This window comes from Sapajus apella, unplaced genomic scaffold (genome assembly GCF_009761245.1).
Source record: "Sapajus apella isolate SASKATOON/1434 unplaced genomic scaffold, GSC_monkey_1.0 scaffold46, whole genome shotgun sequence".
Taxonomy (NCBI): Eukaryota; Metazoa; Chordata; class Mammalia; order Primates; family Cebidae; genus Sapajus; species Sapajus apella.
Window position 1 is genome coordinate 15,205,337 of NW_022436986.1, and position 25,245 is coordinate 15,230,581.

General features: G+C 38.4%; 1 protein-coding gene across 6 annotated transcripts in view; it reads right to left on the reverse strand.

Annotated features, from left to right (window-relative positions):
• Positions 1 to 25,245, reverse strand: part of TMEM245 (transmembrane protein 245) — a 105,007-nt gene that overhangs the window by 6,256 nt on the left and 73,506 nt on the right. For all 6 annotated transcript variants that reach the window (XM_032240297.1, XM_032240296.1, XM_032240295.1 and 3 more), the window contains 3 exons: positions 15,876 to 15,976; positions 13,874 to 14,048; positions 10,804 to 10,998 (listed from right to left, as the gene is read on the reverse strand). In XM_032240297.1, the coding sequence (XP_032096188.1) occupies positions 10,804 to 10,998; positions 13,874 to 14,048; positions 15,876 to 15,976 (471 nt within the window). The remainder of the gene's footprint in view (positions 1 to 10,803; positions 10,999 to 13,873; positions 14,049 to 15,875; positions 15,977 to 25,245) is intronic.

Genomic DNA, 25,245 nt, shown 5'->3' on the forward strand with positions numbered 1-25,245 from the left:
ACTTTGCTTTTTTTTTTTTTTTTTTTGAGACAAGGTCTTACTCTGTTGCCCAGGCTGGAGTACTCTGGTGCTATCTCGGCTCACTGCAACCTCTGCCTCCCAGGCTCAAGCCATCCTCCCACCTCAGCTTCCTGAGCAGCTGGGACTACAGGGAACATGACACCACACCTAGCTAATTTTTGTATTTTTTGTAGAGATAGGGTTTTGCCATGTTGCCCAGACTGCTCTCGAACTCCTGAGCTCAAGTGATCTGCCCATCTTGGCCTCCTGAAGTGCTGGGATTACAGGCATAAGCCATCAGGCCCAGCCCCAAATAATTTTAATGTTATAATAAAAGTTGTATTAGTTATATAAATAATATAATGTATATTAAGTGATAAATTACATAATATTTATAAGTTAAATATAAGTTATTTTATAACTTATATTAAGTTATAAATTACATAATCATAAATTATAATTATGTAAATTATATTGTTATATTAATTTACAACATCACTATACTATGTTTTTTCTTTATATATGCACACACATACACTGTTGTTTTTTAAAGACAGGGTTTCACTCTGTCACCCAGGTTGGAGTGCAGTGGTGTGATGATGTGATCACAATTCCTGGGCTCAAGAAACTTTGGGCTCAAGCGATCATCTCACCTCAGCCTCCCAGGTAGCTGAGACTGAGCTATACCTAATTTTTTTTAATTTAATTTTTTGTAGACACAGGGTTTCTCTATGTTGCCAAAGCTGATCTTGAATTCCACCTGTATACAGTGCTAGGATTACAGGTGTGAGCCACCGTGCCTGGCAGATTTTTTAATCATCGTCAAATAAAGCAAATTTTATTTAATAGCAATAACCAATTCTTGGTTATTGTCAACAAATTACTCAAATTTTTAATTAGAAATAGAGCTAAAGGCTAGACAAAGTGGCTCACACCTGTAATCCCAGAACTTTAGGAGAAGACTGAGGTAGGAGAATTGCTTGAGGCCAGGAGTTCAAGAGCAGCCTGGGCAACACTGAGACCTCATCTCTAAAAAAAATTTAAAAATTATCCAGGCATGGTGGCATGTGCCTGTAAGTCCCATCTAGTTGGGAGGCTAAGGTCGGAGGATCATCTGAACCCAAAAGGCTGAGGCTGCAGTGAGCCTACGTCATGCCACTGCAGTCCAGGCTGGGCAAAAAAGTGAGACACTGCCTTAAAAAAAAAAGAAATAAATAAATTGAAGTAGAATATAAGGTAAGTGTTCCAAAACCTTAGGGAACCGCTCACAGTAGTAGAAACTAAAGATAACAAAAGGTTTCGTTAGGTATAATCACATAAAACCTCCTAAAACAAATAATCTGAACTTCAAATGTAATTCCACAATCATGCCTCCTCCCTTATTCCTTTTCTCTCCTGAGTCTCAATTCATACAAATACTTAGGAGGCTCACGGGCAAGGCAGAGATCAATTAAAGACTAATCTTGCAGCACGCAATGAGCAAAGTACTTCAATATCAAGGAGGACAGAGGTAAAATGTTACAGAAAAGAAATTACCTTCAAGGATGTTCAGTTATCTCAAAGCTCTTTCAAGGATGGTGCCCTAAGCCTCTGGACCTCTGAAGCACATCTTTACAAGCACAGCTCTGCTTTCAGGAACTGTGGGTCTCCTGGCTATGGCTCCTGAGGCTTTGAGAGGGTATGTGTGACATGAATATACCAACCATTTTTAAAGATGCTGGCTGATCTAAGAATTGAAATCAATTTTCTTTCCTTAAATATTTTTATCCTCTGAAAAAAAGTCCAAAAGTGAAGATTTGTATAGACACGTATATTTATATACATTAATTATCTATCTATCTATCTATCTATCTATCTATCTATCTATCAATCAATCAATCAATCATCTATCTGTCTGTCTGTGACTGTCTGCCTGCCTGCCTGCCTATCTCAAATCAGTATTTCTCAATCTTGAAATTTTTCTGCATTATAAGATGCTTTGCAGCATCCCCAGCCTCTATCCACCTAGAATGACAATCGAAATTACTCCAGACATGAGAAAATGTCTGGGGAGAAAAAAAAATCACCCCTATGCTCCCGTCAGAACTATTGCTCTAGATAGCTATTTTTCAGTCTCACCAAGTTTTTGTTTTTACATTTGTCTACAGGCCAAGCTGGCTGCTGTCTCAGAATATGAATTTTCAGGTAGCATTTAATTCTGAAAAGCCCTGGAAAATCTTTGCAAGCAATAGTCAAAACTTGGGTAATACTACAATGCATTTTCTAAGGCCCAATGGGGTTCTTTGACATCTTTTCAAATTTCTCAGATACCTGCAACTTTGTATCTATAACTATTCACTTCCTTTAAATTATGAATGAAGATTTCTGCCTCAGGGCAAAGACACATGAAATAAGATTAACGCTGTGGTTAGCCTAGTCACTGCTCTCTGTTGACAAGTAAGCTTAGCTGTAACCTTGAAATTCATACTTACTATTCCATTTTGTCTCCAGGCCAAGAAAGCCTCCAAAAGGACTCAGGAAACAAACAAACAAAAAAAATAAAACACACAAAAAAACCCCCAACAACCTGAAGCAAGCTTAGAAATCAGTTACTAAGAGTCTTCCATCTCAATGTTATTTCTAAGTAGATAGGGTGTTAGGGTGGTGGAGGGAGGGGTGTCTGTATAGAAATAGAACCCTACTGAAGTAACAGTGATCTTGAACAAACCTCTAATTATCTCCAGGAAAACACTATCTGTAGTCTAGAGTTGCAGAAATGATTTTGTTTTTGGCTTATTCCAGAGGCATAGCTCTAACTAATCAGCAAAGCTGATAAAACTATAACTCTGCATTAGAGAGAAATAGATAAATACTGCATTGATACTATTTTCTGAAAATGTTTGACATCCTACGTAAACCATCTGAATATAGTATTCTTTCCCAAATCATAAGGATTATTATTCTGCAAACAACCGCGGTTATAGAATTTCTTATCTAAGAATAAGCAATGCAGACTGGGACCACATGTGACTGGGGGACTAGAGGACTGTTAACATTTTACACCTCCTTTCAGAGCAACAGGATTGTGCAGTGCAGTCTCTCACTATTCTTTGCTCTTTGAAAATACTTTGGTATCTGCTTGTCCCAAAGTTCCAATGAGATCTTTACAAATTATTTCACCCCCTACCCTCTTCCCTCCATGTAAATGTTTAAATCTTTTATGATTTAACAACTCAAGAGTCCCAGTTGTTGACTCCCAGTCTTCTAGACATGCAGAAAAGTTTTGGATGCCTAAAAGTTATAACTGACTAATTTAACTTACTTAGCTGGCTCCCCAGGGCTGTGTGTATGTTTCCTGCACCTGCACCAGCATGCAATCCTGTGACAGAGCACATGCAACCACTATTATGCATATCCCCTCCCTTCCAACAAATTTGGAATAAAATTCTAAGGCTAGGGTTTACTATGTCCCATCCTCTTTTATCAGCCTCAAGGTTGTATTGAAAAATCCTTTTTATCTAATCTGCTTTTGGTTTCACTAATCCACATATTCAATAAAGCTTCACCTAGCACTTTCTATGCGCCAAACATTATGTTAGGAGTGGTAAAACAGTGGTAAACAAGTTAGATATAGCTCTCGCTTTCAAAAAGCTTACCAGCTGATGGGAAAGAGAATGAATTAAACACACATTTATGAAATACATATTTAGTTCCAACAGGAGAAATATAAGATACTACAGGGACACAGCAAGGATTTCTTACCTGTTTTTTCACAAAAAGGGTACTTTGAGTATAGACCATGATACTGGACTTGCCTAGGTGGGAAGTGGTAAGGAGGGGACAACATTGCAAAGATGACACTGCCTTCTGGTAACTAAAACAAGTTCAATACGGCTGAAAAATAAAATGCAAGGCACTTAGCACAGAGATGAATCTGGAGAACAGACAGAAAAAATGCATGAGAAGTCTGACAGCGCAAATTAATGTGTCGACTTTTATCTTGAAGGCCACGGGAAGCCACTGTGGGAATTTTAAACAGCAAGAGAATAGAATATTTATGCTTCAGAAAAACCAGAGAGGCTGTACTATGATGAACAGATGAGAGGGAGGCCAGACTAGAGGCAGGAACCAGTAAAGGCTGCTGAAGAAATCCTAGCAGTGGGTCACACCATTGGGAGTAAAGAGGATGAAGAGATTCAGGAAATTTTCAAGTGACAGAAAGTAAATTAAATGTACCCCCTTCCCAGCCTGTTTACTCTCTTTTCCTCAATTTTCTAAAGTCGAATGACAGCGAGCACACCCCAACTGAAATTCTTAAGGTTGGCATAAAGATCTGGAGAAGTGCTGATGGTTTATGGAGAGTGTCTTTATATCTCATTTTGCAGAGACCTAGAAATGGGGTTTCACCATATTGCCCAGGTTGGTCTCAAACTCCTGGACTCAAATGATCACCTGCCTTAGTCTACCAAAGTGCTGGGATTACAGGCATGAGCCACCATGCCCAGCTGATACTCACTTTTGATTGTACTTTGGGTATTTAATTATTAAAGATATAAACCTCAGGTTAAGAAAGCACTTAACAAAACAGCCACAAGTTACTAAATCTTCCCTAGAGAAAGATAAAGCTGAGCTCCTAAAGGACCACATCCTAGTTGTTACCTTCACCACTGTCATGATGTAACAGAGGGCAAAGGAAAACTATAATATGGAGAATAGCATCCCTGGAAGAGTTCCTGGGATATACTCCCTACAGGATTTTCTGGGCTTTAATATTCAGAGACTGCTGCTCAATTTTTAGTAGAAGTGATGAAGTCTATCAAAGCAAGTCTGATTATCCTGTCCAAAAATCAAGAAAGTATACATGATTACAGGGGTGTTTCTGCCCTTCCCTAAACATCTCATCTCCCTAAACAAGCCCACTATTAATAGAGAACAGAGGAAGTGAAAGGTTCCAATTATTCAGTTGAGGCCAAAATAGTTGGGAACCCAAGGCTGTGCTATATCCACTATATTCTCACTATCCATAGTGAGCAACAGAGAAGTAATTCCTTCCTACAATCCTTCCTTAGGGGAATGGTCATTCATCTGTGTGAAGATAGTAGTCTAACAAGTTTTTTTACAGCGTGCAATTAAGAGGTATGTCTGCACGACCGTGTCTCACTCTTAATATGAGCCAAACACCTTCAATACATGATAATGTGGTTCTGTTAATACAGGCTAGTGCTCCTTATCTGAAATGCTTGGGACCAGAAGTGATTTACATCTTTTTTTGATTTTGGAATATTTACATTAGACTAATTAGTTGAGCACCCCAAATCTAAGAATCCAGAATCCAAAATGCTGGCCAGGTGCAGTGGCTCACGCCTGTAATCCCAGCACTTTGGGAGACCAAGGCAGGCAGATCACCAGAGGTCAGGAGTCCGAGACCAGCCTGGCCAACATGGCGAAACTCTGTCTTTATCAAAAATACAAAAATTAGCCGGGCATGGTGGCATGTGCCTATAGTTCCTGCTACTCGGGAAGCTGAGGCAGAATTGTTTGAACTTGGGAGGCAGAGTGCATTGCAGTGAGCTGAGATTGCACCACTGCACTCTAGCCTTGGCGACAGAGTGAGACTTTGTCTCAAAACCAAAAAAAAAAAAAAAAAGGTAAAAGAATCCAAAATGCTCCAATGAACATTTCCTTTGAGCATCACGTTGGCACTCAAAAAGTTTCAGATTCTGGAGTGTTTCCAATTTGGGATTTGGGATGCTCAACATGTATGGCAAAGGTGGAGGGATTTTACAGATGTAATAAATGTCCCTCATTAGCTGACTTTAAAAAGAAAAAAGAGATTATGCTGGGTGGCCTGGGTCTAATCAGGTGAGCTCTTCTTTCAAAAAGCCTAGGGATCAGAGACTGAAGTTAGAAAAATACTGCTGGTCTTGAAGAAGCAAAAACCCAGATTATGAGCTCTGCCTCTAGGAGCCATGAGCCTCAGTTATACAACTGCAAGGAAATGAATTGTGCCTACAACTGGACCGCTTGAAAGAGGACCCCAATCCACAGATGAAACCTCAACTCTGACTGCAGGTTGTCAGATCCTAAGCAGAGAACCCAGCCAAGTTTTGCTTGAACTCCTGACCCACAGAAACTGTATCGTAAATGGATGCTAAGCGGCTAAATATGTAATTGGTTAAATGTCATACAAAATATAAACCTGTATGCTAAAAAGGGACATTTTACTCTAAGGAAATAATACCTCAATAAAGGGGACCGAAAAAAAATGTGCAAGTAGAAATGGAAACCTTTATACTGAGGTTACAAGATAAAGTTGAAGAAATCACCCAGAAAATGGAGCCAAAAAGACACTAGTGAAAAAAGACAGAAAGGATTTAAAATGTGAAATGCCCAGTCCATGAGGGTTAATGTCAAAATAAATTCAATTTCTGAAAAAAGAAAAGGAAATCATGAAACAACTCAAGAAAAATGTCAGAACACCAGAACCAAGTTTTCAGTTTTAAAGGTCTTAGCAAGTGCTCATCAGGACAAAAAACATAGGTAAACGAAAAGATCCTATATGTCTTCAAACAGTTAAATTAAGAAGAATCAAGAATAAAAATTGCTTCAGACTTTTAACAACAATCCTAGAAACTAGAAAACAACGAAGGAATAAGGAAATGTTAAAGAAAAAATTTCAAGCATAGAATTCTCTAAATAGGAAAGCTATTGGATTAAGTATGACATTAGGAAAAGCTTTTCACATGTGCATCATACCTCAAAATTTACCACTGATGCATATTTTCCCAACAATTCTGTAAGAGGATGTGCTTTACCAAAAAGGAATAAACCAAGAAAGAAAATTATATAGGGTATAAGAAATAAGGATTCCAATGCAAGGGAGAGTTGAGGGAATACCCAAGGTGACAGCTGAATGGTAAGCCAAAAGGACAGCACTCCGCTGGAGCAGAACAGAGCACTCAGGAGGGGCTTCTTCGGGAACACCAACTATGCCTGGTGCAGCTGAACATACCAAGAGGAGAGGTGAGTGCCTGGTGCACAGCTGAGGTGGGATTAGTTATAAGTACGCTGAAAGCATCTTTATTAACTGAAAGCAAAAATCATATGGGTAAAGAAATATTAGAATATATGGGAAGGATCAAATAGGAATATAATTTAAAGTCATAATAATGTAAAACCTGAATAGTGCTCTAACCAGTATCACAGTTTGTTTTGGTGGAACGGGTAGTGAAAGTTAACGACTCACCTTCCAAGTGGGAAGTTACTAGATGATGCCTACACATGACCAAATCAGAAATAAACATGTCATTTCAAGATATGGAGGTAAATATCAAAATAATTAAGAGCAAAAAAGTGATTCCTCTTAGATAAAGGAAGACGAAGAATGCAAAGGTCTTATTTTTCACTATGAGTTTTGTAGAAATCTGGCTCTTTAAATGACATGCATGAGTAACTTTGAAAGACAAAGGCTATACGGATCCTCACATTATCTTTTTCTACTCCCCCATACCACATAAGCACTTTGTACTTTCAGAAGGAAAAAGGGTTAAAAAGGTTTATTACATCTCAAAGAATTATTTCATTTAAGTTGCTTTTGTTTACCTTAAAAACGAACTCTTGCTTTAATAACTTGGAATCATTAAGTTTTTCTCAAAACAACAGCAAAATATTGATCAATTCCCTTTCTTCTTTGAAGTTGCTGAGCCCATGGAACAGAGCCGCAAGTTAGCAAGTGCTTTCCATTGCTTTCGAGCACCATTGGCTTCTCAGGTACCTGAGCACTTGTCTTTAAGAGGCCAAGGCAGAAAAAGATATCATAGTGTCACCACCACCAATTGGGAAGGCCCTTGTCAAAATCACCTTAGTATCTCTCCTTTTATTCTTTTGAAAAAACTGATCTTCCCCTGCCATCAAGTAAGGATCACGCTCTGGCTAAAATGGCCCCTCTATCCAGCTCTAACTCAGAGACTTTACTGCATTTGTTCTGAGTTAAAGGACCACGTCTCTCCTCACAAAATATAACATTAAAAACAAAATCAAGCAGAATCATGTTGTTAAATAATTTTACATAAAACTATAAATTATTTTCATTAAATGCATTGTCAGAACCAACTTGTCAATGACTCCTTGATTATGTGAGAATACTGATGGCAGGAAAACTAGTGTTTTCCAATTGCAGAGAACAAGGACAATGCCATATTGTTTCTGAAAAGTTGATCTTTTACTTTTTATTCTGAGACTGTCCTTACTTTTTTGTTGTTAAAATGTAATTTCTGGCACATGACACAGAAAACTGTTTTTAAGTATCCACCTAAACTTAAAACCAGATGTATAACCAGATATTACACTTCTAGGTATATGTCCAGCTACAGTAAGTACTGTGTGCATGTCCATCAAAAGACATGTATGAAAACGTTCATGGTAAAATAAGAATTTTTTCTTTTTTTTTAATAAAGTTCTGCCGGGCATGGTAGCTCACGCCTGTAATCCCAGCACTTTGGGAGGCCAAGGCAGGTGGATCACTGGTCAGGAGTTCAAGGCCAGCCTGGCCAAGATGGTGAAATCCTGTTTCTACTAAAAAAACCCAAAAAAACCCAAAAAACTAGCCAGGCATGGTGGCAGGTGCCTGTAATCCCAGCTATTTGGAGGCTGAGGCAGAGAACTGCTTGAACCCAGGAGGTAAAGGTGGCAGTGAGCCAAGATCACACCACTTCAATCCAGCCTGGGTAACAGAGTGAGTCTCTGTCTCAAAAGAAAAAAAAAAGAAAATTCATAGCATCTTGAATTATAACGTCCATAAACTGCAAACTATCCAAATAGCTATCAGTCCTATAATGAGATTGTAATATATTCATGTAATGGGATAGAAGACAATAATGAAAAAAGAATGAACAATGAACAGAGAAAAAAATCCAACAACATGAATGAATCACACAGATACACTGTTGAGCAAAGAGGGCTGACTCAAGAATACCTCCTATATGATTTCTCTTATAACATGTTCAAAAACAGGCACAATTAATGAAAAGTGACCACAGTTAGAATATCAGCAGGTAGTGGGATCTGACTGAGAGGAGACAGGGAGAAGCCTTCTAGAGTAATAAAATTATTCTATATCTTGATATGGGTGGTGGTTACATGGGTATGAATATTTGAAAAAAATCAAATTGTCTATTTAGATATACATTTGGCTATTCAGATATACATTTCACCATATATAAATTATACCTAAATAAAGAAATTTAAGAAAATTATGAGACAATGGGAAAATTTTCAAACACTGTAATTTATTTTATGAAACGCCATTGACACCAGATAACAGGAACCGTTATTTTAATATCTGTACTTACAAAATTACAAGTTGCAACTCTATATTAGTATCCCAAATAATTTTTTCCCAACTTTGTATTTTAAAAATGTATAAATTGAAACCTACACAAAATTGAAACACTAGTACAATCAACAACCATATGTCCTTCATCTAGATTCACCAATTGTTAACATTTTGCTACAGTCACTTCCTCTCTCTCTCTCTCTCTCTCTCTCTCTCTCTCTCTCTCTCAGTTTTGGCTGAACTGTTTGAAAATAAGTTGCAGACATCATGACACTTCATCCTTAAAGGATATTCTTCTACAGAACCAAAGTATCATTGGTTATGACTGGTTATCATTGTATCATTGGTTATCAATGTATCATTGTTAAATTGGTTAAACCAAATTTATCACTGATATAATATTATTTAGCATATGGTCCATGTTCAAATTTCCCCAGTTGTTCCAGTAATATTCTTTACAGATTCCTCCCATCCCCCATCCAGAAAACTATCCCAGACTCATGCATTGCATTTGGTTGTCCTATTTCTTTTTCTTTTTTTCCTTTGAGAGAGAGTCCCTCTATGTTACCCAGGATGGAGTGCAATGGCATGATCTCAGCTAATTGCAACCTCCGCCTCCCAGGTTCAAGCAATTCTGCCTCAGCCTCCCGAGTATCTCAGTCTCCCGAGTATCTGGGATTACAGGCGCCTGCCACCACATCTGGCAGACATTTTTTTTTTTTTCATGTTTAGTAGAGATGGGGTTTCACCATGTTGGCCAGGCTGGTCTCAAACTCCTGACCTCAGGTAATCCACCCACCTTGGCCTCCTGGGGACCTCAGGTAATCCACCCACCTTGGCCTCCTGGGATTACAGGTGTGAGCCACCACATCTGGCATGATTGTCCTATTTCTTGAGTCTTTTTCTGTCTGATATACCATGCATCACATGGTATTAATTTTTTTAAATTTATTTTTGGCTTTTCATGACATTAACAATTCTCATCCAATATAGGTCTTTTTTTTTTTTTTTTTTTTGAGGTACAGTCTTGTTCTGTTGCCCAGGCTGGAGTGCAGTGGCACAATCTAGGCTCACTGCAACCTCTGCCTCCAGGGTTCAAGCAATTCTCCTGCCCTCAGCCTCCCGAGTAGCTGGGATAACAGGTATGTGCCACCACACCCAGCTAATTTTTGTATTTTTAGTAGAGATGGTTTTCGCCATGTTGGCCAGGCTGGTCTCGAACTCCTGACCTCAGCTGATCCACCTGCCTCGGCCTCCCAAAGTATAAGCCACTGCTCCTGGTCCCAATACAGGTTTTCAATTTTCCTGTATATGAAACCCAAAACTCTCCCAGTGATTTTTATTTACTTAGTGTCTTCTGCAACTTTTATCACAGCATTGGTACCCAAATACCTTTATCCTGACAAGTCTGGATGAAGCTATTTATCAAATACAGACACAGGACAGCTCAATGTTTAAATAAAGCTTAAGATTATTCTGCTTTAACTCACCGCTGAGTCTGAGCAGGCCATGGGGTCTGGTTTGGCGTGGGTACCGAATTCGTGGGACTCACTAGCATGGCACTATAGATATTGGAAGCAACCACAAGTATGCAGAGAAGAATGGGCCCGATGATTGCACCTTCCAGGCCTAGGTAGTATGCTCCTCCGGCCACTGCCAAGCCTGTCAGGTAAGGATGGCCACCTCTGGAATAAAAAGCATACCAGTTAGTTCACAACCTTTAACACACAAAAACTGGAATAAATCTGAAATACATTTCTAATACAATGTTCATTCTTTAATACACTATGTTTTTAAGTATATTATCAGCTTTTTTTAGATCTTTCTTTAGATCACCTCGATGCATATAATTGAACATTACAATAATATTGAGACACAATAATTTTTTTCCTATGGGTGACTAGCGCCTCTGTTTATAGCTCCAGGAATGAAAGAATAAAGTCAGCAATGTTAACAGCTATTTTATACCCATTACAGGTGCCTGCCTATGGTGGGTTAATGTTGGCTTAGGACTGGTTAGGAGTCACCTGTTAAGTATACCTCCATCAAAGATAATTAAGTGAGCACAATTTAGCATGTAATTCAGTTAATTATGCTTTTATAAGACAACAACAACAGTAGCATCCCTGTTACTCATAGGTCAGGCTTTGGTAACCTCCTAAAATATAATTTTTAACACAGGTAATGATAAAAGGCCTCCTGAGCAAAATCTCTGTCACAAAGCCCAAGATTTGTATTTCACAGGAGAATCAAAAATGCCCTCCAGCTTATTACAGTATCACTTACGTAAGTGGAATGAAATAAAATAGAACACAGCAGCATAGCACACTGATAATGAAAAGACCACTGACATCAGAAGGACTGAGAAATAAGTCACATCCTGTTTGTTTCTAGTTTTAAACATGAGATGAGAACAATTCAAGTGAGGGGCAAATAACTAAATATCTTGGAAGGATGTTCTACATTACAGTTAAAACAAAGTAAGACTTGTGGAGAACCAGTCTTCAAGGAACCAATATGCTATATTGATAATGCGTTTGTCTTTCTCATTCCAAAAAAATGATTAGGGCAATATTCCATGTTTTCTAAGTAAACTTCTTCCCTAAACAACACATTCAAGGACATTATCAAACATGCTTAAAGCTTTTTTTTCACTCTGTCACCCAGGCTGGAGTGCAGTGCCGCAATCATGGCTTTCTACAGTCTCGACCTTCTGGGCTCAAGTGACCTTCCTATGTCACCCTCCTGAGTAGCTGGGACCACAGGCATGTGCCACCACGCCAACCTACTTTTCATATTTTTGTGGAGATGGGGTTTCACCATGTTTCCCAGGCTGGTATTGAGTTCCTGGGCTCAAGTGATCCAACTGCCTTGGCCTCTCAAAGTGGTAGGATTATAGGCTTGAGCCACCATGCTCAGCTTTAAGGCTTAAAAAAAAAAAAAAAAAAAAAAAAAAAAAAAAAAAACACGTGTGCGAGTTTATGAATAAAAGTGTACCCTATTAAAAACTAAAACAATTTATGTCAAACCTTTCATTTCCAATGACAATGTTTAAAGACAGTATTTTAGGTCAGGCATAGTGACTCACGCCTGTAATCCCAGCACTTTGGGAGGCCAAGGCAGGCAGCTGAGGTCAGGAGTTCAAGAGCAGCCTGGCAAACATGGTGAAACCTGGTCTCTACTAAAAATACGGAAATTATCTGGGTGTGGTGGTGCACCCCTGTAATCCCAGCTACTCAGGAAGCTGAGGCAGGAGAACAGCTTGAGCCTGGGAGGTGGAGGTTGCAGTGAGCCAAGATTGAGCCACTGTACTACAGCCTGGGCGATAGAGCGAGACTTTGTCTCCAAAAAAAAAAAAAAACAAGAGTATTTTATTTTTGAGATAAAATCACATATAAATCTTTAACTCCAGCTATAAACCTTAATATAAAATTTATAGCAAATTTTAAAGAAATTAAAGTACTTAAGTATAAATCATACTTATTCCTGCTCAAATGTCAAGTGTTAACACACTAGTTAACCACACTATGATGTTCAGCTTTTTAATCTTCTCTCTCAAGTTTTATACATAAAAGTTCCCCTAAGTCTGGCTTATGGAGTTGCTTATTTCTTTTTGCTCTGGAATTCTGGGGCTTCAGCATTGTTCAATATCAGTTATCATTTAACTTTCAGCCTAGATTTTCATAAGCAATGTGAATCTGAATATATGACTAACTGAGAACTGGCTTGATTTACTTAATGTAATTTCTAAAAGAGACATCAAAACCTATAGAAACAGGCATTTATTTATTGTATTATATGGCTAAAGTATTGATTCTGACTTAGATTTAACCTGTATTTATCATAAAACCATTCTAATTCCATCTTTAGACAGCTCTGCTTGCCAGAAATTTACTTGCTGAGATTTGGTTTCACATGGAAATCCTCAGACATACAATCTAACATTTTCTCCAAAAACAAAGAAGTAATAAAAATAACAATTAACCCTTCATTGTACTTGAAATATTTGATGTATATCGGATCATAATTTTCTAGGTTAAATGTCACTAAATCAAGAGAAAATTATTCACAATTTGATTTTAACTCAGGACATCATATATTAATATTATAAATAAATATGTAAATAAGAAAATATTGGCTGGGCATGGTGGTCCATTCCTGTAATACTAGTGCCTTTGAAAGTTCAAGGCAGGAGGACTGCTTGAGCCCAGGAGTTCAAGGCTGCAGTGAGACATGACTGCACCTGCATTCAAGTCTGGGTGACAGAGATATTATCTCAAAAAAACAAAGAAAAAAAGTTGCTCTGTAACTTTGGAGCAACAACAACAACAACAACAAAAAACCCCAAAATATCATGCCTTGTCAACAATATTATTTTAAATTAAAATTTCATTATATCAGTGGGAACACAAAAGATTATTTCACTGAAAACTACTACTACCAGTTCTTTTGTACAACCCCAGGGGAAAAAAATCCTGCTTTAAAAAAAAAAAACAAAAAAAACCCCAGAAATGCCTAGATGATTCACTAACAACTTAAGAAATTCTGTGGATTACATACCCTGATATGTCAGAGTAGATTGCAGTATCTACAAAGTATGTTGGCAAGAGATGAAAAATCAACAGTAAAACGGCCTTGCATCCTAACCCTTGTGTCAGCCACAGGTCTAGAACTGCAGGTACTGCTGCCCAATATGTCCCCAGGAACGGCACTGCTCCAAGGATTGCTGCTAACGCTGAAAAAAGAGTAAAAGAAAAGCAACTTACCATCATCAGCAAAACGCCAACAAGCAACAGAATCTAAGCAGTGGCTCCTCCTCCTTAACAATTTCCAACAAAACAAGTTAAATACTCACAAATCAAATATTAGGGAAATGACATACCCTATCTAACTGAATTTTCTAGCTAAATAAAGGCTCAATATCTTAAAACGTGATACTAAAAACCTTTCTAAGTATGTGTTTTATTTATGGATCTATTCTTAAGCAGTAAAATTTCAGGGTTCTGCAGTTGTTACTCTCAATCAGTAGTTAATACACAGTCCCATAAATACAGCTACAGAACATGTGTCAAAACTTGTACTGATTCCAAAGCCCAATCAGAAATTAGTTTCTAAACCTCAGCATATTCTTTACTTTGCTTCTTTCTAATAAAAATAAACAGAAAAAAATCCTGAGTTGAAGGACCCTGATTCAAGGTCATTCCCTTCCAGAGCAGTATGTTCAAGCGATCTTCCTCCATCTGGCTTCTCTCCAGGTTAAGAGTAAAACAGATGTAGCATCTAGTTCTGGTCCTACCAGAAGCCAGGTACGTGACCTTGGAAAACTGGTCTCTCATCTATACGGTAAGACTACTACCTACTCTGCCCGCCTCAAAGGGTGCCTGCATGCCAGAGGGTAGGTTAGTGAAGATCACAGTAGGGAAGAACGTGAATGAACTTGAAAATGCAGAAGGAAGGAAGCACAGACAAATGGGGGAAGGGCAGCTGGTGGTAGAGGCAAATGTGAAAGGCAGAGATATTTAGGAAAACAAGCAGCCATAGAAATAAAGGAAGAAAAAGTGGAAGAACCATCATAACAGATCTTAATAGGTATGGAGACAGCTTATGTGCCCTCAAAAGCATTCATCTTGCCCTGGGATGTTATCCCTCATGGACAAAGCTATTTGACAACGCATTGCTCCCTGCCAGTCAGTTCAATTCAAACATTATTTAAAGCCGATTATGTGCTAGGTGTTATACTAAATGCTAGAACATTTGTTCATTTAACAAATATATTTTTTTAATTTAAAAATTTTTTTTTATTTTTCAAAAAGATGGGGTTTCACCGTGTTGGTTAGGCTGGTCTTGAACTCCCAACCTCAGGTGATCTGCCTGCCTTGGCCTCCAAAGTGCTTGGATTACAGGCGTGAGCCACCACACCTGGCTCATTTAACAAATATTTAAGGCAACTGATATGGTTTGGATCTGGGTCCCTACCAAAATCTCATGTCAAATTGTAATCCCCAGTATTGGAGGTGGAACCTGATGGGAGATGACTGGATCATGGGGATGGATTTCACCCCTGGGTAGTGTTCTCATGATGGTGAGTGAGTTATCGTGAGATCTGGTTGTTTAAAACTGTGTATTCACCTCTCCCCCTCTTCCTCCTGCTCTAGTCATGTAAGACATGCCTGCTTCACCTTCACCTTCCACCATGATTATAAGTTTCCTGAGGCCTCCCCAAAAGCAGGAGCCACTATGCTTCCTGTACAGCCTGCAGAACAGTAAGCTAATTAAACCTCTTTTCTTTATAAATTACCCAATCTCAAGTATTTCTTTATAACAATGAGAGAACAGGCTAATATAGCAATGTTTTCTGTGCGCTGGGTATGGTTCCAGCTGCTGGGGATACAACAATAAACAAATACATTACAAATCATATTCTGCTCCTAATATGGACTAGACTGGATCTCAAGCCACAAAATTTAGTTTTTTAAACTTGAGGAAATAGACGTTTCCTAACTGGTAAAATGGCTTAACTTTCCTTAAATAGAGAACATGGAAGATATAACATGGTTGTTACCTGACGGTATGAAGACAATATTGATGCCAAATATAGTATGAGTCAGCCAGGTGTACAATCCATAGAAGCCAGCCATTTTGAGGGAAGCATCAAACACCCCTCTGGAATGCCCAAAGATAAAAGCAAAGAGTAAATAAACACAGTGTCATATTGTGATTTAGAAAAATCACGTGGCCACTTGATTCCAAATCCAGTAACAGCTTTATTTAGTCTTCTACTGAACTGAGAATGCTGTTCTCATTTTATTTCAAAAAAACATAAAGACCTTACTTTAAATATATTTACTTATTCTTTACATAATATGAAATGGTTTATTTTGAAATGTTTACTAAGCTATTCTTTATATTTCTGATGAAAAAAATAACTGAACTGAAATATCTTAAAATACCATATTCACTGAAATAATTCATCAATTTTTCACTCTTTGTGAAAAGTTATTTTCAGTTATTTCACCACCAAAGCAAATGGAAAGAAAATTAAGTGTGAATAACATGTTTCCAAGGATACAGTTAAACTCTAAGAAACCCAGGTGGTGGCCAGCCCTCCCCTTTTGGAAAGAGCCAATAAGGGACAGCATAACTTGTATTTCACCAACCTTTCTTCGCTTTAACAAAATCTTCCTACGTTTCTTAAACTATGCAACTAGGCCTACAATGTAACATCTCTTAAAAATGCTATCAAAGAATGATCATTGGGGGAGAATTTATGGAAAAAAAAATTACTAACTCCAAAGCAAAATCAGAGAGGAAAATACAAGAGAGATAAAAACAGACACATATATTTGGTGACTAATAAAGGAATTCCGTACACGAAAATCTGCAATGTCAGGCGCTCTGTGTTTTTCAGTTGGAAGATGAGTAATGCAGCACTAGTAAGGAGGAGAAATAAGGAACTCTTCAGGGAGCACACAAAAACGGCAATCCTTAAGTAATCTCAAGGCAGCACAAAATCGTAAAAACCTGGACTCTATGGGGCGGTGCAGAGGGGTGCAGGGAAAGCACCCTCATATGTTCACTACATAGGAAGGAAAGAAGAGACTTTAGCGGCAATGGTGACCTTGTACATGCAAAAGGAAACACCAAGCTTTTCTAAAGCATCCCAAGACGTATACTGTTAAGAGCAAAGCCAAACGCTGTAATCCAGTGATTCAGCTGTTCAGCAGGGTTCTGGGACATGGATCCATGGACCCAATTCTAAAACCTGCTTTGTCATCCTGACCAGTAGCTTTCGCTAGACAATGTCTTAAAGGTGCCATGACTCTGCAACAAGAACCCAGAATAAAGTAGGATCAAAAATACCCAAAGAAAGGGAAAGACTCCAAAGAAAATACAAAGGATCCGCTCAACGACTAAACAGAGAGGACAGAGAAAAAAGAAAATGACAGAGCTTCAGGTCTTAAACCTGAAGGAGAAAGAATGGCATTGTCTCAAAGAAATGGAGAAGGCCAGAATGGAAGAGGCATGAAAGAAATGGGGAGTTTGTTTAGTTTGGGCAACAGGAACTCAAAAAGGAGGATGAAAATACCCTAGAAGTAGCTGAAATAAGAGACAAGGCTTAACAGAGAATTCAGAACAAGACAATTGAGATGCACTAGAATAATCATAGAAGAGCAAAAAACATCTTAAAGGGGCAAGTGGAGAGAAAATAGGACAACAGGTTGTGTTTTCATAAGGGACCTAAAGACAAAGAAATACCAGTCAGAGAGGTAACGAAATCATTTTGGTAGCAGAAGGAAAATCACTCGAGTGCAGTATTCCCAGAGACCAAGGTGACGGTAGGTTTTGAGGGGGAGGAAATAATAACATCAGTGACCACAGAGAAAAAGTAAGGAAAAAAGTATAAAATTTGCCTACAACTAGGGAGGTCAATGAGGAAAACATATGGTGTGATTTTTTTCCTTAACCTTATGTTACTAAAAAAATTTTTTTTTTTTTGAGACGGAGTTTCGCTCTTACTACCCAGGCTGGAGTGCAATAGCGCGATCTCGGCTCACCGCAACCTCTGCCTCCTGGGTTCAGGCAATTCTCCTGCCTCAGCCCCCTGAGTCGCTGGGATTACAGGCACGCGCCACCATGCCCAGCTAATTTTTTTCTGTATTTTTAGTAGAGACGGGGTTTCACCATGTTGACCAGGATGGTCTCGATTTCTTGACCTCGTGATCCACCCGCCTCGGCCTCCCAAAGTGCTGGGATTACAGGCTTGAGCCACCGCGCCCGGCCTAAAAAATTTTTAAGTCAAAAATAAGTTGACACCAAAGGTGCAACAGAATATCACAACTCAATCACCCCTCTGAGTGGCAACCAAACAAGGCTAATCCAGTAAGGACCACATGTAGAAAACAGCACAGTCTTCTTCCACCGCTGAGAATATTGGTTGCTGGTAACATTCTCAAGACAACTTTTAAATGCACTATGTATTGCTTGCAGTTACCAAACATATTCATGTAACCCAGTGAGGGATGAAGACAATATATTCGCCTCTACCTCACTACTCATGATCTGGCACACAAGTTTTATAAATAAAACAGCAGAGAAAAATTCTCTTACAATTTACAAGACGACAGAATTTTTTAACTCCCTCAAATTCCTAGCAACTTCTTCTTGTATCAGCTTTATTAAACAATGATTTACAAATAAAACTCACCAATTTAAGCGTTCAATTCAGTGATTTGGATAAACATGTAAGTTCTATGACCATCATTATAATCAAGATGTAGAACATTTGTATCACCTCAAAAAGTTCCTTCATCCCCCTCCTATACTCAAACCCTCCCTAAACTCTGGCCTCTGATGGCCACTAGATATGCTGTCACTATAATTCTGCCTTTTCTAGAATTTCATCTAAACACCATCATAAATTATATAGCTTTGTATTAAACTGTGGTAAAATACCCATGGCACAATATTTACCATCTGAACCATTTTGAGTGTGCAGTTCAGTAGTGTTGAGTACGTTCACGTTGTCATGTAGCCTTTGGTGTTTCTTTCACCTAGCATAATGCTTTTGAGCTTCACCACATTGCTGAATGTATTAGTTTGTTCCTTTTAATTACTGAGTAGTATTCCATTATGTAGATCTACCACAATTTGTTTATCCATTCACCAGATGATATGCATTTGAGGTGTTTCCAGTTTGGGGGTATTAAAAATAATGCTGCTATGAACATTTGTGTACAAGTATTTGTAGATACATGCTTTCATTTATCATCTGTAAATACCTAGAAGTGGACATACTGGGTCATACGATATCTATTTAGCTTTATAACTAATACTAGCTTTAATCTCTCAATTCAGAAAAAATTAATAGTACATGGATACCAAACCAGAAGCCACTACCTCCTACATCACAGCACATCTCCTCAAGGTATAAGGTTAAACCTCACAGTATTATATGAGTGGATACTGGCAGGAAGAGCAATTCAGCTCATGAAGAGCTAAATAATAATGCATCTGAAGCTCCTAGTAACTGACCTAGTACACAGCAGATGCTCAATAAACAGTGGCTATTAGCAGAAAATATGCTGTGTGTGCACAAGAAAATACTATTCAGCCACCAAAAAGAAGGAAATCCTGTCATTTGTGATAACATGGATGATTCTTGAGGACTTTCTGCTAAGTTATATAAGCCAGGCACAGCACAGATAGACAAATACTGCATGATCTGACTTGTAAGTAGAATGTACGAGTTGAACTCATAGAAGTAGATAGCAGGATGGTGGTTGCCAGGGGCTGGAGAGATGGTCAAATGGTACAAAGTTTCAGTTAGGATGAGTAAGTTCAGGAGAGCTACTGTACAGCATAGTGACTATAGTTAATAATAATGTATTGTATACTTGAAAACTGGTAAGATTACATCTTACATGTTGTCACAACAAAAATGGTATGTGAAGTAATGAATATATTAGCTTGATTTAACCATTTCACAATGTAACATTATATTACAAACTATAAATATATAAAATTTTTATTTGTTGCCTAGCTGGTCACAGTAGCTCATACTTATAATCCTAAACTGTGAGAGGCCGAGGCGGGTGGATCGCTTGAGAGCAGGAGTTCAAGACCAGCCTGGGCAACAGGTGAAACCCTGTCTCTACTATAATTACAAAAACTTAGCCAGGCATAGTATGTGCCATTAGTTATATGCCAGATGAAATTTTATTTGACTTTGGGAGTAAATTATTCCTAGCAATCTCTGAATTTTAGGTGCCAAAGAACCATGGAGATGAGTGATAATTATATGCCCAGTATTATAGGTTATTTAACTTTACAATTTTAAATAAACAAACTGAAACTTTCTGGCATGCCATTTGCATGTGTACAGCACATAACTGTACTTTGCATGTAGTGTGTTATGTTAGTTTCCTGTTGCAGCTGTAACAAATTACCAAAAACTCAACTAGCTTAAAACATACTTTTTATCTTATAATTCAGTCCAGAAGTCCTAAAACCAAGAAGTCACATTGTTTTTGGAGGATTTAAGAAAGAATCTGTTTTCTCTTCATTTTTAGTTTCTTGGGGTCTGTTTGTTTCTTTTTCTAAGGCTAGCTAAGTAAAGCAATGAGAGTAGAGAGGGAACGAGCAATCTGTAACTGGCTGTGATCATTTAGTTGTGAACATGACCACACTTGGACAAACCTTTTCCAGCTTTTAAAGGCTGTCTTCATTCCTTGGCTCATGGCCCCAACTTCCGTCTTTCAGGCTAGTAGTGTGGCATCCTCCAATCTTTCTCCATCTCTGAGGTCTGCTTCTATCCACATGTCTCCTTTATTCTGACTCTCCTGTCTTTGTTTTCTAATAAGATGTTTTTATTGAGATGAAGCTCATATAACATAAATTTCATCAGTTTCATGTATACAATTGAGTGGTTTTTAGTATACTCACAATTTGTGCAGTTATTACCATTAATTCTAGAACTTCCTCCCTCTTAAAAGGACTTTTTTAAAACTTGTTTTTCTTCTTTCATTAAAAATAAATAAATAAATAAAGATATAGTTGACAAATAATTTTTTTTTTTTGGAGACTGGGTGTCAATCTGTCATCCAGGCTGGAATGCAGTGTTGTGAGATCTTGACTCATTGCAACCTCTGCCTCCCAGGCTCAAGTGATCCTCCCACCTCAACTTCCCAAGTAGCTGGGACCACAGGTGCACACACAACCCCCTATGTGCGAAGTACTGTTATGTGCTGTGTGTATGCAAGTAGCATACCAGAAAATTTTGGTTCGGTTATTCTACTTTGAGGCAGACTCTGGCTCTGTCACTCAGGCTGGAGTTCAGTGGCACAATCTCGGCTCACTGCAACTGCCGCCTCCTGGGTTCAGGTGATTCTTCTGCCCCAGCCTCCCGAGTAGCTGGGACTACAGGTGCATGCCCATGCCTAATTTTTGTATTTTTAGTAGAAACGGGGTTTCACCATACTGGCCAGGCTGGTTTCAAACTTCTGACATCACGATCCTCCTGACTCAGCCTCCCAAAGTGTTGGGATTACAGGCGTTAGCCACTGTGCCTGGCCAGTTCAGTTATTTCAAATAACCTATAATACTGGACATATAATTATCACTCATCTCTAGGGTTCTTTGGAACCTAAAATTCAGAGATTGCTAGGAATAATTTACTCCCAAAGTCAAATAAAACGTCATCTGGCATATAACTAATGGCATGCACCATATAGTTTGAATGGGCTACCAGAAATCATTAATCAATGAAAGCATGTTACTTACCATCATACCGCTGGAAAGACCATTTTCCCATTTCATTCTTTCATTGATTGATATCAACCAGTTAGTTGACATTTTTTGGATACTCAAATTCAGTAACCACATCCCTGTCTTACTATCTATGAAAGTCATTATGGTAACAGAGTTTTTTTGTTTGTTTTGTTTTGAGACAGAGTCTCACTCTGTCACCCAGGCTGGAGTGCAGTGGCACGGTCACAGATCACTGCAACCTCCACCACCTGGGCTCAAGCGATTCTCCTGCCTCAGCCTCCCGAGTAGCTGGAACTACAGGCATGCGCTACCATATCTGGCTAATTTTTGTATTTTTTAGTAGAGACAGGGTTTCTCCATGTTGGCCAGGCTGGTCTTGAACTCCTGACTTTAGGTGATCTGCTCACCTTGGCCTCCCGAAGCGCTGGGATTTCAGGCGTGAGCCACTATGCCCAGCCTCATTTCTTTTGTTGGGAGCATTCCATATCTTCCTCCTAACTACTTGAAACAATATAATTTATTACTGTTAACTACAGCCATTCCACAGTGCTGTATAACATTAGAACTTATTCCTTCTAAGTAATTTTTGTATCCTTTAAGAAATCTCTCTCTACCCACCCCTTCTCAGGCCGAACCTCCCTTGAGAGGTCACATCTTCCCTTCCTTGGCTCATCTGCCCTGGAGACCCAGCTCCACAGTATGTTATATAGCAACCTGGCTGACATTAGATTTCCAGCATGAGGGGAACAGCCACACTGTGCATTCAGGCCTAGAGAGCTGCTAAAGGGGCACAGGGGATGACCTGCTTATGTGGAATTCTTCCATTCTCCTCCTCCAAACTAGTGGTGAATCACAGACAGAAACATACAATGACAGCATCACATTAGATCATCTGGAGGCTATGGCAGTAGTAAATATTAATTCAGTATTTTTATACAGTAATACATGGTTATGTGTCCTTGACAATGCCCAGTGATTGTGGATGTTTATTCTAATGCTAACTAAAAAAATAACCAAGGGGTTGTTTCAGTTACATAGACAAATAGTAAACATGTGTATCACAAAACTACTTCCATAGTAAACCCAGTAAAGTGAATTTAGCAGTTTTTAAAGCATCGCAATGAGAAACTAAATAAAAGAAACATTTTTAAGGTAATTCACAGTGGAAACTTAAGTTTATGAGATGAATCATCAGGCAGGTTAAAAAAGGCATACATTTACTGTCTTATTATTTAAGAACTGCAGCTAATTTAATTTCCCCAAATATGCAGTAAGACATTTCTGCTTGTCCATTTCAGTGTTGGGAGAGATTTCTTTAAATAAATGAAAATACATTTTCTTTTCTTACAGCTTTATATTCTTCTTACACATTTAAATATTGTTTATATTCTCAAATCAATGAGAATTTGTACTAAATATTTAATTTGCTCAACGTAAAAAATGGAAACAGCGATTTGCTAAATGATCAATGCTGACCTTTTTTAATCCAAACACTTTTAATTATCCAAAATTGGGAGGTACAGGTGGGAAGCATGTTCACTTTCCAAATGTGAATCACATTACATACACATTCTCTTATCTAATTCAACAGGATGCCCACCCACTGGCACTGAAAAGCTGTAATCCCAGCAAGCAAGAGCCATACCCGTGTGCATGCACTCATGTGAAAATATCACACACACTAAATTGCATTGAGGCCGTGACAACATGCAACTTAGTAATGTGCAATATCTCCACCAGAGCAAGCAGAATGGGAGCATCGGGGAAGAAGGGTGTGATGTACACATTCAGGAAACAACATGCTGCTAAAGAGAGGAAAATGGTCTGGGGATAAAGGATGCATGCCATTGACTCAAAATTTCATGAAATGAAAACCCAATTGCAAATGTATTCAACTGAGAAGAATACTTATTCAGAATCAAAACAATGATTAAGGTTCAAAACGTCAATGAGATTGTGATCATAAAGAAGCCACATATTTTGGAAGGCAAAGCTTCAAAAACAGACACATTCAATGTCTGGTCATGCAATTAACCCCCAATTTCAATTCCACCTTTTACTTATTCACAGATCATATAAATGAATGTAATGATTTCCACTTAGCCGCAACATGGATGATGATTAACAACTGATGCTTATAAAAGTTGGTATCACTGATATTTGTAGGCTAAACTGTACTCTGAGGCTATTATAATAATGTTTTCATAATCACTTATAAATTATAAATCATAACCATTTATTTTTTCCCTCACAATCTTTTTCCATGAAGAAACATATTGCCTCTTCAACACAAACCTTCAGGATGAAAAATCCAACAGGAGCTCTTAGAAACAGAATTCACTATCATCTTCTCCAGAGGAGAAAGCTCTTCAGAGGAATCTCTATAAAATCTGTACATTTTAAGTCTTGAAATTGAGCCAGTAAAGAGACAGCTCTAAGAACTTAAACTGCAAAAAAATCACCTTGAATTAAAGCCTTCAATTTACATAACTTGATATAGCTTTGGTTAGAAAAATGGTTCAGGCCATAAACTGTTCTTTAGTCTTTAGTCTGTACCATATTTATCAGACTTATAAAAATCTATCAATTCTGAGAACCTTTAGATTATAGTTCCGGTACCAAAGGTTGTTAAAACTTTTTTCTGTATTTAAAATAAGGTGATAAAAAAACAAATGGTTTTTAAATCCCATTATACTTTGGAACCAAGACATGAGCTACCATTATAATATATAATTAGTGTGTGCACTCCCAAGAAGGTAAGTCTAATTTATAAAAGACGGATTTCCTCATATCCCTGTAGATGACAGCATTCTTTCTAATCTCAAATTCTCTCTGGAGACAAAGACCTGAATTTCTAAGTCCCATTCTCTTTTATTTTATTTCTTTTTTTGAGATGGAGTCTCGCTTTGTTGCCCAGACTGGAGTGTAGTGACGCGATCTTGACTTACTGCAACCTCCGCCTCCTGGGTTCAAGCAATTCTCCTGTCTCAGTCACCAAAGTAGCCAGGATTACAGGCACCTGCCTCCACGCCCAGCTAATTTTTGTATTTTTAGTAGAGACAGGGTTTCACCATGTTGTCCAGGCTGGTCTCGAACTCCTGACCGCAGGTGATCACCCACCTTGGCCTCCCAAAGCGCTGGGATTACAAGCGTTAGCCACTGCACCCAGCCAGAGTCCCACCCTCTTATGTCCAAAAATGTAACTCATGATCTCACCTAACCAGCTCCTCCTGAGAGAAGGCATTATAGTGTAACAGAATACGTGTTTTCAATCAGTTGAATGTAGGTGTGACTCACAGCTTTACTTACCACAGACTGGCAAACACGACATCTAGGAATTAAGTTTAAAACAAAAAAAGGTGGCATGTTTGCTAAGGAAAAAGGTGACTCAATGACAGACATTTAGAGGATGGTCTGCTCTAAGACAGCAGAACAAAAGAAAATTCAAAAGCTGTGAATTTGAAAATAGAAACATTTTTCTAAGAATAAGAGTCAGTAACAGTGAAGGTTACTTGAGGAAAATGGAAGTATCATCTTTCTTGAAGTTCTTTATGAACAAGGTAGATATTTTTCTGCAAGGCTTGGCATAAGCCACACTGACTGGAGAATTCCTACCAGCCTTTGATATGGCTGCTCCAGTAGCATTATCCTATTGGGAAGATAAA